This window comes from Nicotiana tomentosiformis, chromosome 1, assembly GCF_000390325.3.
Source record: "Nicotiana tomentosiformis chromosome 1, ASM39032v3, whole genome shotgun sequence".
NCBI classification, from domain to species: domain Eukaryota; kingdom Viridiplantae; phylum Streptophyta; class Magnoliopsida; order Solanales; family Solanaceae; genus Nicotiana; species Nicotiana tomentosiformis.
Window position 1 is genome coordinate 101,437,704 of NC_090812.1, and position 18,388 is coordinate 101,456,091.

Here is an 18,388-nt window from a genome sequence, read left to right on the forward strand (position 1 = left end):
CGGTGCTCTAACTCAAAATGCATACAAACATTTGAAGGGGTTTGTGGACACTTGTTGGGGGAGCAAACAAACAAATCTCTCCGAGGGTGCATTGAGGCTAAGGCTTTTTCCCTTCTCTCTACGGGGAAAAGCTTTAGATTGGTTGGAACGATAGCCGAACCATTCCATTCATACTTGGGATGAGTTGGCGGAAAGGTTCATTTCTAAGTTCTTCTCTCCGGGGCACATGGCTACACTTCGAGATGAGATTTTGGCACTCAAGCAAGAGCCGAAGGAACCACTACATGAGATATGGGTATTCTATAGAAAAATGGTTAAGTAATGTCCGAACAACTATATGAAAAACATGATCCAATAAACTTTCTATCGTGGGATTAACACAACCAACCAATGTGTAGTGAATCAACTTATCGATGTGAACTTCATGACTACGCCTTATGCGGAGGCGTGTGGGATTTTGGATGAGATGGCGAAAATGTCATTGACTTGGAAATCCCGGGCCAATGCTCCACAAGGTGATCCAAACATTATCCACGTTCACAAAGAATTGCAAGACCATGGGCAAGCCATTGCCGAATTGACAATCACCATGTCATAACTAGAAAAGGCCGAACTAAATCAAGTGTAAAATCCCAAGCAAGTCAATGCCATGGAGAGAGTGAACATGCTGGTGAACAAGTTTAGGACCAAAGGTCTACAAGTGCAAAATCGAGTGGAGAATTATGTGCAAAAAGATAGTGGTTTTGATCAAGATGATTCCTATAATGAACAAGAAGAGGAGGTGCAATATGTGAACAATTTCCCAGGGTAAAGAAACAATTTCCAAGGCCCAAACCAACAACAATGGCAACCTTAAAACAATCGAGGCAATTGGAATTCTAACAATCAAGGAAATTGGCATAACAACAACAATCCAAGGAATTGGCATAACAACAATAATCAAGGAAATTGTAATGGAAATAATCAAGGAAATTAGGGAGGTAACAGTCAAGGCGGATGGAACAACAATCAAGGCAACCAGGGTCGGGTTTTCATAGACCCCTGATGTATCAATAACCGAGCAACCCGCCTCTTTATCCTCCCCATGGTTCAAGTTCTTCAAACAACTAGATGGGGCGTATTGAAAATATGTTCAAGCAAATAATGGGAAAAAATGCTGATTCGGATGCCCAACTTGCCTCACACAACACATCAATCCGCAACATAGAAGTTCAAATGGGGTAAATCTCTCAAGCTCTAAATTCTCGTCCTGAGGGGGCACTTCCAAGTGACACAGTAGTAAATACAAAGGGTAGAAACAACAAGGGGAATTCTATGGTCGTTACTACAAGAAGTGGAAGAGGTGGGAATGCACCCACCTCAAGTCCAAGGCAACTTGTGGATGATGAGCAAGTGGTGCCAGAAGAAGAGATCCCGAGCAATGTGGTGCAACCTAATGATGAAGTTCGAATTAATATTGATGATAGTGTGGAAGAGACTCAAGAGGAGGTGAACCCGTCTAGGGATCACATTATTGACATACCGGAGCCGGTAGTGCAAAAGGCTAAGGTACCATTGTTTAAGCCTCCGCCTCCATACCTTCAAAGACTTGCCAATCAAAATGGTGAGAATCAATTCAAGAAGTTCATTCAAATGATGAAGATTCTCTCAATCAATGTGTCATAAGTTGAAGCTTTGGAACAAATGCCCGGTTATGCCAAGTTTATGAAGGATCTCGTGACAAAGAAGCGGTCAATGAATTTTGAAACTATCAAAGTCACTCATCAAGTGAGTGCAATTGTACATTCAATGGCTCCTAAGTTAGGGGATATTGGTGCTTTCACGATTCCTTGTACAATTGGAAGTGCCGATTTTGCTAAAGCCTTTTGTGATCTTGGGAAAAGTATCAATTTGATGCCATATTCGGTTTTCAAGACTTTGTGGATTGGGAAATCAATACCCACATCTATGAGATGGAAAATAGCTGATCGTACTATGAAGAGGCCTTTGGGAGTGATTGAAAATGTCTTGGTTCGTGTTGATAAATTCATTCTTCCGGTGGATTTTGTCATTCTAGATTGTGAGGTTGATTATGAAGTATCGATTATTCTTGGGATACCTTTCCTTTCTACGGGGAATTCTTTTTGTGATGTTGAAGCCGGAGAACTTACATTTCGGGCTGGTGATAAAAAGTGATATTACATGTGTGCAAGTCCATGCGGCAACCAAATAGCAATGAGGTGTGCTCTTTTGTGGACTTGGTGACCGATGTTATTGTTAATGATACAAGTGCTACAATCAATGTTGGTGATATGTTGGAGGTCGTCTTGCTACTCTTTGATGATGATGAGATGGATGGCTTCATGGAATCTGCGAACTTTTTGCAAGGAATGGGGTCGTACAACTATGCACCCCAAAAATTATCTTTGGATCTTGAAAATAGGACAACTCTTCCTACAAACCTTCTATTGAAGAGCCTCCTACCTTGGAGTTGAAGCCAATGCCTCCACATCTTCAGTATGAATTTCTTGGCCCTTATTCTATTTTATCGATTATTCTTTCCTCTTGTTTGACTAACGTGCATGTAGATTCCACTTTGGCGGTGCTACAAAAGAGAAAGAAGGCTATTGGATGGACTTTGGCGGATATTTGAGGGATAAGCCCCACCTTTTGCATGCATAAGATCAAATTGGAGGATAGTGCCAAACCATCTATTGAACATCAAAGAAGACTCAATGAGGCTATGCAAGAAGTTGTCAAGAAGGAGATTATCAAGTGGTTCGATGCCGGGGTTGTCTACCCCATATCCGATAGTTCGTGGACTTCTCCAGTTCAATATGTCCCAATGAAGGGGGTATGACGGTGGTCACCAATGACAAGAATGAGTTGATTCCTACAAGAACGGTGACCGGATGGAGGGTGAGTATGGACTATCGCAAGCTCAACAAAGTCACAAGGAAGGATCATTTTCCACTTCCTTTCTTAGATCAAATACTCGATAGATTGACGGCTGTGCTTTCTATTGCTTTCTTGACGGATATTCGGGCTACAACCAAATTCTTATTGCCTCAGAAGACCAAGAGAAAATAACCTTTACATGTCCATATGGTACTTTCGCCTTCAAGCGGATGCCCTTTGGTTTGTGCAATGCACCGACGACTTTTCAAAGGTGTATGATGGCTATCTTCACGGACATAGTGGAGGACTACCTTGAAGTTTTGACTTCTCGGTGGTTAGGGATTCTTTTGATGATTGTCTTGTAAATTTGGATAAAATGTTGGCTAGATGTGAAGAAACAAATTTGATGCTTAATTGGGAGACATGCCATTTCATGGCCGAGGAAGGCATTGTCCTTGGCTATAAAATCTCAAATAATGGAATTGAATTTGACAAGGCAAAGATTGAGGTGATTTCTAAACTTCCACCTCCAACTTCGGTAAAGGGTGTACGGAGTTTTTTAGGCCACACGGGTTTTTACAGGCGCTTCATCAAAGATTTATCTAAGGTGGTGAATTCGTTGTGCAAGCTTCTTGAGAAGGATACTAAGTTAAACTTCAATGATGATTGCACGAGAGCTTTTGAATTGTTGAAGTTCAAGTTAAAAACTACCCCCATCATCACCGCTCCAAATTAAAGTGTCCCTTTTGAACTCATGTGTGATGCAAGTGATGTAGCGATTGGGGTTCTTTTGGGGCAACGCATCAACAAAAAATTTCATTCGGTCTACTATGCTAATAAGTCCATGAATAATGCCCAAGTAAACTATACCGTTACAGATAAATAGCTCCTTGCCATTGTGTTTGCAATTGAGAAGTTCCGCCCGTACTTGATGGGTGCAAAAGTCATTATCCACACAGATCATGCGGCGCTTCGGTATTTTATGAGCAAAAAGGACTCCAATGATCGATTGATGAGATAGGTGATTTTGTTGCAAAAGTTTGATATTGACATCCATGATAGAAAATGGAGTGAAACCCAAGTGGCAGACCACTTGTCTCATTTGGAGGAGGAAGGGAGGCCGCATGATGGCCTTGAAATTAATGACTACATCGCTATGAGAAACTCTTGGCTATTTCAATGAAATATGTGCCATGGTTCGCGGATCAAGCAAATTTTCTTGTGTGTGGAATCATTCCGGATGAGTTCTCTTCAAACCAAAGGAAGAATCTCAAACAGAATTGTCAAGATTATTATTGGGATGAACCATACCTTTTCCGAATTTGTACGGATGGGGTGATTAGAAGATGTATACTAGAAGAAGATCAAGGTGAAGTTCTTGGGGCTTGTCATTCTTCGTCATATGGTGGTCATCATGGTGGAGCAAGAACGGCGTCCAAAGTGCTTAGTTGCGACTTCTATTGTCCCACTCTTTACAAGGATGCTAGTGAGCTAGTGAAAAGATGTGATGAATGTCAACAGACGGTGGAATATCAAAGAAGAATGAAATGCCTCTCACAACCATTTTGGAGATTGATATTTTCGATGTGTGGGGTATTGACTTCATGGGCCCTTTTGTGAGTTCTTGTGGAAACACCTACATCTTGGTCGTGGTAGATTATGTGTCCAAATGGGTTGAGGCCGTTGCTTTACCCAACAATGAGGCGAGAAGTGTGGTGGATTTCTTGAAGAAGAATATTTTCACAAGGTTTGGTACTCCACGTGCTATTATAAGCGATGGGGGGTCGCATTTTTGCAACAAGGCTTTCGACACTTTGCTTAGCAATTATGGTGTTACTCACAAAGTCACGACTCCTTATCACCCATAAGCTAGTGGGCAAGTGGAAGTCTCCAATCGGGAGATAAAGAGTATCTTGTCCAAAACGGTGAATGTTGATCGGACGGATTGGTCCAAGAAGCTTGATGATGCATTATGGGCTTATCGGTCAGCTTACAAAACACCTATCGGAATATCGCCATACCGGTTGGTGTTCGGAAAAGCTTGTCATCTTCCGGTGGAACTAGAGCACAAGGCCATGTAGGCTCTAAAGAAGTTGAATCTTGATTGGGATGTAGCCGCTAACTTGAGGGTTGCACATTTGAATGAATTGTATGAGTTCTGGTACCATGCTTATGCAAGTTCGTCCTTGTACAAAGAAAAGATGAAATATCTTCATGACAAATATATTTGGAACAAAGAGTTCAAGGTGGGCGATCTTGTATTGTTGTTTAACTCAAGGTTGAGGATGTTTCCCGAGAAGCTAAAGTCTAAATGGAGTGGTCCTTTTGAAATTGTGGATGTAACACCTTTTGGTGCATTAGACTTGAAAAACAAAAACAATGAAGTATTCCGAGTCAATGGTCACCAGGTGAAGCACTATTTGGGAAAGGTTGGAGATAGCCACATCGTGGAGGTCATTCATTTCAATTGATGGAATTTTGCGTTGTTCCGCGATGTTAAATTAGGCGCTTCTTGAGAGGCAGCCCATTTTCTTTTCCTTTTTTCTTTTGTAGTTGGGCATTATTTTTGTTCTAACTTGATTTGAAATTTGCTACAGGGTTGAGTGTGACTTACAGGAATTATGGACCAAATATTTGGCTAAGTGCTCTGAGAATTGCGGACCGCAGGTGATTTGTGTGGACCGCACAATATGGGTGTTGTAGCAAAAGACCAATGCGGCCGCACAATTAGCTTGCGGACCGCACAAATGAGAGGTTAAAAATACCTATTCTCTGAAGTTTTAGCCTGTATGAGAAACGGTCGATGTGCGACCGCACATGAAATCTGAGGCCGCACACAAAATTGTGCGGACCGCAGATGGAAAGGTGAGATGAGGGCCCCAGGTAACAAAGTGCGGACCACACATGAAAATGTGCGGCCGCATTCGACCTTCTTCCCCTTAGCGAACGACTGGTATAAATAGAGGAACAGGGCCATTTTTGCATTTTTCACTCTCTAAACAAAAAAATAGTGCTCTCTTGAAATTTTTTGGTGATTCTATTTGTCCACATACATAGCCAACTTGATCATTCACTCATTACACTCATTCATCTGGTATGCTTCAATTTCATGTTAATATTTTTATTTTAGTTTAATTTGTAGATTTTTAGTTCTTTTTAGGCCATTTTTCATAAGATTTCAATTGTGTATCCATGTGAGGTAAAATTTGAACTGGGTTAAATAATACATGCTCTATGGGGACTGAGTTAGCATATTTTCATATTTCTATGATGTTGCCATGTCAAATTGTGCACGAAAGTTTAGGGCAGCATTAGTGAAGAAGGGATATGCGACCGCAAGATAAAATGTGTGGACCGCAGAATAGCACTTTTACTGCCATCAGAGAGTCCCTACATTGATACTCCAATATGCAGACACAAGTCTAATTGTGCGGACCGCAGAAATCATGTTGCGGCCGCATATTAGCCAATTCTCTATCATAAGAGAGTTGGCATTTTATGGGTTTCAGAGGTGAGACCGCACTTCACTTTTGTGGCCGTATCTAACTGTGTACCCTCACTATGTCCTCTGGTTTATATTTTACTTATATATCTCCAGTGTATGTTTGAACATTGAATTGCAACTAACAATCGCCTTTGCTTGATACAGACAATGGTGCGATCTAGAGAACATGGCGACACTTCAAAAAGGAGAGGTGAACCTTCTCGGGGTCGAGGCAAGAGTGTCTTACCCCTTGGGTAATTTTTATTGCATACGACCGTATCATATCTCTTATTGAGGTGTGTTATGGGCGTTATCAATGGGGCATACCTTTATCGTTCCTGTGAGTTCCCGATCTCGTCCTAGACATGCCATCTTCATAATGAAAGGGGGAGGAGCGGGCGCCCTGATATAGGGCTGATGTCGTTCCCTGTTTGGACGCGGTACTGGGTGATCTCTCATCATATTATCTCTTCGTTCTTTTCTCGGCTCAGGTTGTACTGAGATGAGTCGGCGAGTTGGTCCGTTGAGGTCATCATCATCTGCTCTGACCTCGGCACAATAGGCATTATGAATTTCATCCCAAATGGTTGGAGGATACTTCATTAACCGGCTCAGCAGCTTTCTGGTCGCTCTTGAACCCTCTCTACTCAAACCATTCTGAAAGGCTGCGACAGCCATCCCTTCAAAAACATTTAGTAAGGTAATCCTTACTCTGTTGAACCGAGAAAGGAAGTCCCTCTCCTAGGGACTTTTTGATGGCGAAGATGTCGTTTACTCTTGTTGCGGCTTTCTTGGCCCTGGCATGTGCTGTCACGAACTTATCGGTCATCTCCTCGAACGTTTCTATGGAACGGGCTGGTAACTATGAATACCATATTAATGCCCCTCCAGTGAGGGCTTCGCCAAATATTTTCAGCAAAATGGAGGACACCTGCTCCTTGGTGAGGTCGTTACCTTTCACAGTGGTGACGTAGTGAGTCACATGGTCTTCAGGGTCGGTTGTCCCATCATATATTCTGAGATATGGGGGCATCTTGAAGGTCTTTAGTATGGCATGTGGAGCCACTTCCTCGTTGTACGGCTGTTATATGAACGTAGCATCCCTTTTTGGCAGTAATTTGGGGGTGCCCGGTATTTTGTCTACTCGTTCTTGGTGCTCTTTCATTTGGTCTCAGAGCACCTTGTTTTCGTTTTCCATTAATTTTCATTCTTTTTAAGACGGCGGCGAGGAGGCTGTGACCTGCGCTGTCAGTAACATCGTGAGTTTTACCTAGAGTTGGAGGGTATGGTTGGTCGCCATATTCGTCCATTCGCTGTGCTGCATGCGCTCTTGTGGTTTCTGTGGTCGTGCATTGAGCTTGTTTACTGAGCTTGTGCATTGAGCTTATTCACTGTGCATTGAGCTTGTTTACTATTTTCTTGGTTGCCCATGTTCGTCCCTTTGTTGTGCTGCATGGGCTAGGGTATCAGTTAGCCATGCTTCGAAGAGTTTTTTCATAGCGGCTTGCGTCTCCTCTCCTGCGGATGTGGAGGGTCCTTTCCCGTTTGATTTTGTTGTGATGTAGAAAGGTGGGATGTCCTTTCTCGTCTGGGAGAGGTCGTAGGCGTCACCCCCTCATCATGGGTGTCATAGCCTTCGTTGATAGCATTCATGAGGTTGAGGGGAACATTATATATTGCCCTCGTTCCGTTTCCTTGGTTACCTGCCATGGAAATTTTGTACGCACACAGAAGAGAGATAAACTTTGTGGTTTGTTAGATTAACAAGTCACGTGAGTTGTAGATCTAGTGAAAACTAAGAAATTGGCTGAGAAAATCCCCACAGACGGCGCCAGATTGTTTGACCCAAAATTTAGATCTAGGTTTAAACAATTAGATTTTCTAATAGAATAAAATTAATCTTAGCTAATATTAATATCCAAAAGGTCGTTTAACTGATTCCGTGACAATAATAGCACGAGCTATGTCAAATAACAATGAATATGTAATAATGATAGTATTTAATGACCCAAGAAAAAGGAAGACAACATTCAATAGTAATAAATGAGGCATTTAAGTAAATAAATGCAAGTGAGATAACCGAAAAGGGGTTGAATTCGGTGATATTCCTCCGGACAATGATAAGTGATTGATGAACCTTTAAATATTAGTATTCTTCTTGGATCGTGGGGGAAAAGTTAAAGTCAGATTTGAGAAAAAAGTATATTTTGTATGTATATAAACAAGAATCTTTAGAGAATGTCAAAGTGTTGTTCTTTTACAATGAATGTCCAATCCTCTCCTATAACTACATTTCTTTCTATTTATAAGGGAATATGGACCAAAAAATTTTAATAGTACAGATTCTAGGAATATTCACTGGAATATTCTCTTTAAAGTCTTATCTCTAAAACTAGCCATTACTGCTTCATTAAGTAGAGTACTCGTCCTCGACTTCGACCTCTGTTGACTCCTTGACCTAGCCTTCGTCCTTTGTCAGATTACTTTGACTTTGTCTTCGGCTTTTGTTGAAATCATATTAATGACGCGTGGCAGCCGTCGAAGGTTCTCTTGGTGTCGACGTGGCCTACATATAACTAGGATAAGTTTTGGCCCACAAAGCGGTGGAGGTAGAAGCACGGATAAGGGTTCGGTCAAATCCAATTATTTTCTGTTTAAACAATATATTTGTGTTAAGAAATTAATTAAATACGTCCACATATTAAAATTAAAACTCAATTATTAGTATTTAAAATCGTACTAAGATCCAAAATTCATAAAGTTGAAATTTTAATTTTGCCTATGCTAAATAGCCAGTTTCACAAGTTCGGTTGTTTTGAGAAAACAGTAAAAGTAAAATAAAACCGTATTCACATCATACAACATCATCAACACATCCTGCCTGTACAGATAGTTGATTTATTTGTACCATGAACTTGGGACTTTAAATCTTATATCTAAAACGTGATCTATTTTGATAGCTGTAAACTGTAAAGTTCATGAAATAGAAAGTGTTATTCGACCTATCGTATCATCTATCTATGAAGTATGAAATACTCCAAATTATGCCACAAACAGTTGGATTAAATCAAAGCTGTGTAATCCTTCTTTGATGTAGATGAAATCGGAATAAAGAGAAACAGAAGGTAAAATAAATAAATGCACTTGAATAACAGTTAAAAAAATCTTCGGGTTGCCCAGTTGGTTTGGAGGGCGGTCATCCATACCTGGGATCGATCCCCTCAATGCCTTCTGGGTTGAGCCTGTTGCACAGGACTTGTCTATTGCGGTTTACATCCTCTGTGTAGTTTGCAAGCTATTATACAGGGAGAGGTTTGCCCAGTACGCACAAAGTGTTCACCACAGAGTGCTCACCCGAATAACAGAGGCTGCGGCAGAGATTGTAGCGACCGCGGGTCTTCGGGTTATAGTTTCTTGGTCTTCAACCTTCAATCTAATTGTTTCTGGCTGACTAGGAAATACTTGCCACGTGTTGACTTCTGTGCTTGCTACGTGTCAAGTACATTTTTACCAATACACTACTAAAATTGATACGAAAATTTATAATTGGGCTGGAGTTTCTCTTATCAGTTTTAAACCCAACATTGAACTAGGTCCAGTATTATGATCTGTGACCATCTTAGTCCGATCCAAGGCCCAATAAGACAGTTTAATGTCCATATTCCATAATGCTTAAATCCACAAGATGAGAATCTAATCCTTTTTTGCCCTTTCATATCGTGAAATTTTTTTTCCCCCATTTTTGTTAAGAAAAATACTTAAGATTGTTGAAAAAAAACTTGAGCCTTAGTATCATTGACATATTTACAATCTGATTGGTGTGTTCTGACAAGAAGAAATGGTCTCCTATAACCGTTCATAATTTGAATAGAAGAAAATAACCTTTTCAGATTTCTTGTATGTTATTTTCATATCTCTTATGTGTAAAAATAAAAATATCGTATAAAAAGACATAAAACTAAAAAATAATATATAAAAGACTATAAAACCAATTGACATCATTAAAGTATGAATCACTATTTAAACACAAAAGATATGTTTCTTGAGGAATAATAATAGCTGAAAAAGAAAATATCAACTTAGTAGGTGACGAATTGTTCTCCTTGCTGTTTTACTTTTTACTATTCTTTCTCATTTTAGCAGAAAAAAATTGAAAATCTTAACCTCTTTATAATGAAGTACCTAAATCTAGTACTTATCCAAAGTCTTACACCAAGAAACTTTGGAACCCACCATGGTAAAAAATACTTTCCTTGCACCTTTCATAGCGATGAGTATGACTCTTAGGTACAAAATAGAGGTGGCAAAATGGTTAAAAGAAAACAGTTATCCACCCATATTATTCATTAGAAAATGGATTGTATAATGAACATTTAAAAAACCGATTGAATATGGATAAAAATCATATTATCCACTTAGAAAATAGATAACTAAATGGATAACCAATGGATAACTAATGGGTTTAACTATTACATTTCTAAAGCCTCAAATTGGGGGCTCCTCAAGGTTGGAAGACTAGGAATTCTCCCAAGAGTGATTATATTCAACAAGCCATAGATAATATGGATAACCATATTATCCCCGGATAACCCCTTCTTTATCCATATTAAATATAGGTCGGGTCAGATAATTTATCCGTTTTTTGAATTACCCGTTTTCGACCCGCTCATACTTGACCCGAACCGCTCGTTTACCACTCCTAGTACAAAATGATAAATTAGATAGAAAATGGCTAAAAATAATACTATCATTTGGTAAATAGTTTATATTTATCTTCCGTCTACCTTTTGGTCCAAAATTGCATACAACGTTATCTTTCTGTCTATAAATACTTCCGCAACTAACGAAATATTATGTGGTCCCTTTTTTAATTTGCTGGCATCGTTTCAATATAACACATGACACCCCTCCGGATTGAATTTTACCCACCTCAGATTTAGGTATAAAGTGATAAATTAAACGAAACAGGGTTAAAAATACGCCATACACAATCTGGACTAAGGTGCCACGTGTCCTAGTGAAATGATGTCAACATATTAAAAAAGGGACCACATAATATTTCATTAGTTGCAAGAATATTTATAGACCGAAAGATGACGTAACGTTGTATGCAACCAAAAGATGGACGGAAGGCAAATATAAACCATTTACCAAACGATACAGATATTTTTAGCCCTTTTCGTAAATTAAATCTAAGTGAATTGATGAATTTTGTAAATTCACCATTTTGTAAAATGACTTCCGTAAATTTAATATTGGTCAATTGGTTTTGTGGCTCTTTACAAACTTGTTTTTAGTTTTATAACTCTACCTCTTTTCTTTTATACATGAGAGATTTACTTTTACACGTAAGAGATCTGTCTTTTACACATAAGAGATCTAAAAATATCATTTTCTTAAATTATAAATTGTAAAAGGCCATGATGTACCAAATAGCACTAGTGAATCTTTATATCATTATTAGTCATGCAACTTATTAAATGTAAATTTTTAAAAAATGAGATTCAAAGCTTACCACTATAAGTTTAAATATATATCACTTGTGAAGTAAAATTTTTAGCAACTAGGAGTATCTGCTGTTTTATGTTTAATAATTATTAATCCATCTATTTTATTTTATGTGACAATTTTACTTTTTTGTGGAATGAAGAATCCCCCACGCAAAAACTTTCCATTTTAGAATCATTTAGAAAGAGAAAGATACCCCTCCCTCTAGACTACCTACACGGACATAACCACTACACTACCAATTATTCCACCGGATAAAAATAACCAAATGGATGTGAAAGAAGCACCAACACAATCATACAAGAAAATATTACTCGACAATCAGGCAGTAAGCTAAATAGAGTATTACGATGAGGAACCCTCCCAAATCATCAAAGATGACAAAGGAAAAGGTATTGAAGGCTCAATTGCCCTCTCACAGGAAGACAAGAAATGCCTATACCAACTATGGCGCTTTTCAATAATCATAAAGGTCTTTGGATGTAGAATGCCTCACCATTATCTTCGATCTAAACTAATTGACCTCTAGAAACCATTCGAACAGTTAATCTTGATTGACCTTGGATGGGATTTCTTCATTGTCAAATTTTATCTACAGGAAAATATGGCTAAGACACTACATCTAGGCACGTGGTTCATTTCTGGGAATTTCCTATCAGTATGCAAATGGGAATCAAAATTCGTCCCACAAGAAGCTACATTATCTTCCACGGCCATTTGGATTCGTCTGCCGCAACTACCAACTGAATTCTATGATAAAGAAATACTGAAAAAAGTTGGGAGAAAGCTTGACAAACTGTGAAAAATCGATCCATGCACATCCTCCATACTAAGGGAAAGATATGCACGCATTTGTATTCAAGTACCGCTTAAAACTCTGGTGAAAACAACAATCATCATAGGAGGTCACAAACAATCAGTGATCTATGAAGGTAAAGGGACTTTGTGTACAACATGTGGAAGGATTGGCCATACGACAAAAAATTGCAAGTTCAAAAAAGTTGCACCAACACCATCACAAGAAGTTCCTAAAAGTTCATAAATGCATACCAAAAAGGATGATAACGATGGACAGAAGACAGTAACCTTCCCTAGATGGAAGAAATCCAGCCACCAATCCACGAAAGAAAGGAACAGTGGAGCAGGAAATAAAAATGAACAACATCATGCACAAAAAGCACAAAAGATCCAGGTAAAGATGTTCAATACAATTTTTTCTAAAAACTAAAACCTTTGAATATAATTCAAAATCTAATAGTGCACAAGCAAATAACTACAACGGGCCCAGTGGCCTAATGAACAAACATATTCCCACCCCTCACTCCCCAATAGCCCAATCCACAAGACCCTAGCCCAAGTACAGTTCCAAAAGAAAAGCGGGGATGGGGCCTGATGGAACTGTTACAGACAAGTCAGTTGGGCCCGCCCAAGCTGCTTCACAAGAGGCCCCCATCATTATTCCGACTCCAGGGCTACACCAGACATGCGATGTTGGTTTAGGCCACCATCCCTCAAACCAATCGGCCAATGGGGGCTATACCCAATCGGATCCCCCCAACCCAAATAATTTCCCCTGCCCCAATACCTACATGCTTCCTACTCCCCTACTAGCAGAGTGCTCTAGTGTGAAAACCCCACCACAATCCATGGACACTCAAGTGCCTCACCTGAGAAATCATCCAAACTCGGGTGACATGACACCTTCCGTCCACTCCAACATAAACTCTGTTAATTCCAAATCTAAATTACTAGATGCAATTACTAATGACCATTCCATTGATCAAGACTTGGCACCAAACGATGTCATTATGAACCCGCCCACAAACATAACCCCCATTTTTACCCAAAGAGGAAACGCAAAATAAAACTAAAAAATTAAAGAAAAAAATAGCCTCCCATCATAGTGACATCCCTTCTACTGCCACCGGACTACTCACCGACATCGTGGCTGTATGTGGCGTTAGAGGGCCAAGGTTTAGCCTATAATTTCACCCTTGGGAACCAACATGTCACCCTAATTGTCCAAAACCCTGCGCACCTGGCGAGGGTAATGGTGGAGGCCCTAAACAAGGCCTTGGCAGCCTTTGGCCCAAGCCTATAGCAGGCAATAACCCTCAACGACAACATGCACCCCAATCTAAACCCCCTACTGATCAACAATTTCATCTCCCAAGCTTTCCAATCAATCCCCTTCTTCCCAAACCCAGTAGCAGAGGACCCAGCGGCGTCGCCAACCTTTGCGACTATCGAGCCCCAATCCCAACAAACTCCATCGTCTTCTACTCCAGTCAAGAAGAGCCAGTGTCCACCTTTAGGGAACAATAGAAGGGAGATAAATAGAGCCCTAGAGCTTCTAAAAGGAAAAAATGCCTCGGAAACGGAGGGAGCGGGTTATGGACCTATACGCACGGACTCCCTTCTACTGGACTCTGTTAGGGCGATAGAGTTTAGTGTAGAAAACAACGGGATTCTAGTGCTCCTGTGTCCCAGGACCGTTACCAAATATGGACTGAGTCTAGGCTCCCACTATAGCCAAGGTGTGACCAAACCACTTCTGAATCTAACCCCACAACTGAATATGAGAAGCAGAATACAAAAGAAACCAATGACACCTCCCTAGGGGATGGAGAAGACTCACAGAAACCAGTCCTCCACCTGGCAACCACCCCTAATGAATTACATCATATGGAATGTTAAGAGTGGAAACAATGCCGAGTTCAGGAGACACTGCCTTGGCATGGCCCAACTCCACAAACTAGCAATGTTGGTCCTGCTAGAAACAAAAAGGGCTGATCATAAGAAGCTGACTGAGGACTTGTATTTTGATATGCTCATCCAATCTCTAGTCGTGGGTTTGTCATGTGGGATTGTCATGATGTGGAAAGCGGATTGTGTACAGGTTGATGAGGTATCTACTACCTCTCACGGCATCCATGCCATGGTGAAAGTACTTCCATCTCAAACTCCCTAGTTATTTTCAACCATTTATGTTAGCACCATATTAGCCGATAGGAAACTATTATGGAAAATTTAGTTACTATCTCTAAAAGCTATACTGGAAATTGGTTTATAGGTGGGGACTTCAATGAAGTCTTTAAGGCTAGGGACAAGTTTGGGGGCAACCCCATTAACCCAAATTGTAGCAACCTATTTTAGAATTGCCTTAATGAATGCAAGTTAGTTGACCTAGGGTACAAGGGTAGTAAATACACCTGGACCAACAAAATATATAAAAACAAGAGCAGTCTAATTTTAGAAAGGATATATAGATGTTTTGCTAATGACTTCTAAATTTCTCAGTACCCTGAGGCTAGTGTAAACCATCTCCCTAGGACCCACTCAGACCACTGCCATGTGCAAATAATGCTAAAGGGGGATAATGTCGATCAGTATTTTAAAAGGTGTGGGCGTAAGGTGGGGTATTTTACATAAGTCTCAGCGAGACGTAAGGTCCGAGGCACGGGGCGTAAGCCCCATGGGTATTTAATTTTTAATATTTTATAAAATAATATAATTACAATAAATATTTATAAACAGGTAAAATTGCATAAAAATTAAAGAAAACTATAAATATAATATATATATATATATATATATATATATATATATATATATATGTGTGTGTGTGTGTGTGTGTGTGTGTGTGTGTGTGTGTGTGTATATATATATGTGTGTGTGTGTGTGTGTGTGTGTGTGTGTGTGTGTGATCCATCCCCAAAATAAACTAGTCAAAATAATATATTATACGCTACTTACAAGCACAAGTAACTTGAGTCGAAAAGAATAAAGTTTTCTACATGGATGAACAAAAAGGATGACTAACCTGCAATTTGAACTTTGAACTTGATGCTATGAAGGAGAATGAAGTTGTCTTTGTATTTGTAAAAAAAATTGAATATTTGTTGCTTTTGGGAGATATTAGTAGACTAGCGGGCAAGATAAAAAATTGGGAAAGACTATAAATTACGGCTTTGATAAGTAAAAAAAGGTCTTAACTTTTAAATTTAATACATTTCGGTTCCTTTTTAAAACTTTTGAGTAATTAAAAGCTGACTTTTGAGAATTTGGGTATTATATGAAGGACTTATTCAACAAATTTTGTTTTAATTTGAAAACATCTATGGGGCTTACGGCTCACTACAAAAATGCGCCTCAAATGCCCGGGCTTACGCTCCGAATTGTTGGGCGTATGCCTCTTGAGACTTTCGCCCCACACCATCGCCTCGAGCATGTTTGATGCGTCTCGCCTCAAAAATGCCTTTTAAAATACTGTTGTCAACAACAACAACAACAACAACAACAATAACAATAATAATAATAATAATAATAATAATAATAATAATAATAATAACAATAATAATAATAATAACAATAGTAATAACAATAGTAATAACAATAGTAATAATAATAATAATAATAATAATAATAACAACAACAACAACAACAATAATAATAATAATAATAATAATAATAATAATAATAATAATAATAATAATAACAACAATAATAACAACAATAATAATAACAACAATAATAATAAGAATAATAATAACAATAGTAATAACAATAGTAATAACAATAGTAATAACAATACTAACAACAATAGTAATAACAATAATAATAAAAATAGTAATAACAATAATAATAACAATAATAATAATAACAATACTAATAATAATAATAATAATAATAATAACAATAATAATAACAATAATAATAATAATAATAATAATAATAATAATAATAATAATAATAATAATAACAATAATAATAATAACAATAATAACAATAATAACAATACTACTACTACTAATAATAATAATAATAATAATAACAATAATAATAATAATAATAAAAATAATAATAATAATAATAATAATAATAACAATACTAACAATAATAATAACAATAATAATAATAATAATAATAATAATAATAATAATAATAATAATAATAATAATAATAATAATAAAAAAATACTAATAATAATAATAACAATAATAATAATAATAATAATAATAATAATAATAATAATAAGAAGGCCCTTCAGGTTTGAATCAATGTGGAGTAGCCACCCATCCTTTCCTAATATCAGAATAGAGTGGCCGATGCATTGGCAAAGGAAGCAGCAAAATCAAAAAAATTTGGGAAGGACTACCATGCTAGTAGTTTCTCTTGCAAATAATTTGTTTTGGGTAAACATCCTAGGAACTGAAGTAACTAGACATTGTTTGGCATGTAATATTGATACACAGGAACAAGACATGTCCGTTTTAGGGGGATTTCAATTAACCCCTCCCCCCCCCAACCAGCACTCTGGAATGTAGTTTTTAATATATATAATTTTCCATTGACCAAAAATAAAAAGAATCAAACAATGAAACTGCTTCTTTGACTATAAATGTTTTTTTTTTTTATAAATTATTTTACTATATTTCTAGTGCATTTTTATGTAGTCTCTAATTATTTTTACTTTTATTTTAAAAAGAAACTGATGTCCAAATTAAAAATGAATATAAAAAATTGTTTTGTGTTCCGTCCTTCATTCCTTTTAAAAGAAAGTATTTAATCATTTAGGAAAGTTTACTCTTCACATCAATTGAGTTTCCCAGCGCAGATATTGACACGCGCTATATATAGTAAGCAACTTAGGGTAAAAGAATTTGTAGTATAATAACCAATGGACCACTTCAAAATCCAACGCCCACTCATTCCTCCTACCGTCGTCTCGTCTCCTACTGCTGGCATGTCCGGTCGAAACAGACAAATCAGCTTATTTTGAAAAGTATTTTTTTAAAAAATATATTTTTGAATAGAAGCAATTTATGTTTGGCTAATCACTCTAAAAAGTATTTTTGAGCAATAATTTATGTTTGACCAAGCTTTTCAGAAAGTACTTTTAAGTATCAAAGTACGAATAATGATATGAATATATTTACTTAATAATTAATATTATAAGTAAATAAATAATCTCAAAAATTTATTATTATAGGTAATAATTAAATCTTTTCATTTTATTTAAGTAAAATATGAACATAAAATTTAAAAGTACTTAATTCTTTTAATATAAGTTAAATATATTAAAAATCATTCAACAAATATAAAAATATTCACCCCTAAAGTCACTATATATTATAAAGCTATCCTAAAAATAATAAGAAATATGTATACATTAATATCCTAAATATTAGGTTTAACGGTTATTTTGGTAATTACTATATTTTGTTAAAGGTATTCTTGGTAAGAAGAAAAGTCAAAACTGCTTCTGCTTCTACTTTTGAGAATAATCTACTTTTTTCTGCTTCTCAGAAACTGTTTCTCCTTCTTTCCAAAAGCATTTTTCCCCCAAAAAAATTGGTCAAATAGAAAAAAAATATTTTTGGGAAAGAAAAAAAAAAACACTTCTAGCCTCTTAAAAAACTTGGCCAAACCGGCTATAAATCTGACTCGCTAGAAAACGTACCTTACAATGGTTACAAAATCTAATAAATAGCAATTTAATTACAAAACATGTCATTC

The 18,388-nt window shown here is 37.5% G+C and overlaps 1 protein-coding gene across 1 annotated transcript; it reads left to right on the forward strand.

Moving 5' to 3' along the window:
* Positions 1-1,734: 1,734 nt before the first annotated feature.
* On the forward strand, positions 1,735-2,175 carry LOC138907768 (uncharacterized). The gene has a single exon (XM_070198380.1). It carries the CDS (start codon positions 1,735-1,737, stop codon positions 2,173-2,175), a length of 441 nt encoding a protein of 146 aa, XP_070054481.1.
* Positions 2,176-18,388: the final 16,213 nt, after the last annotated feature.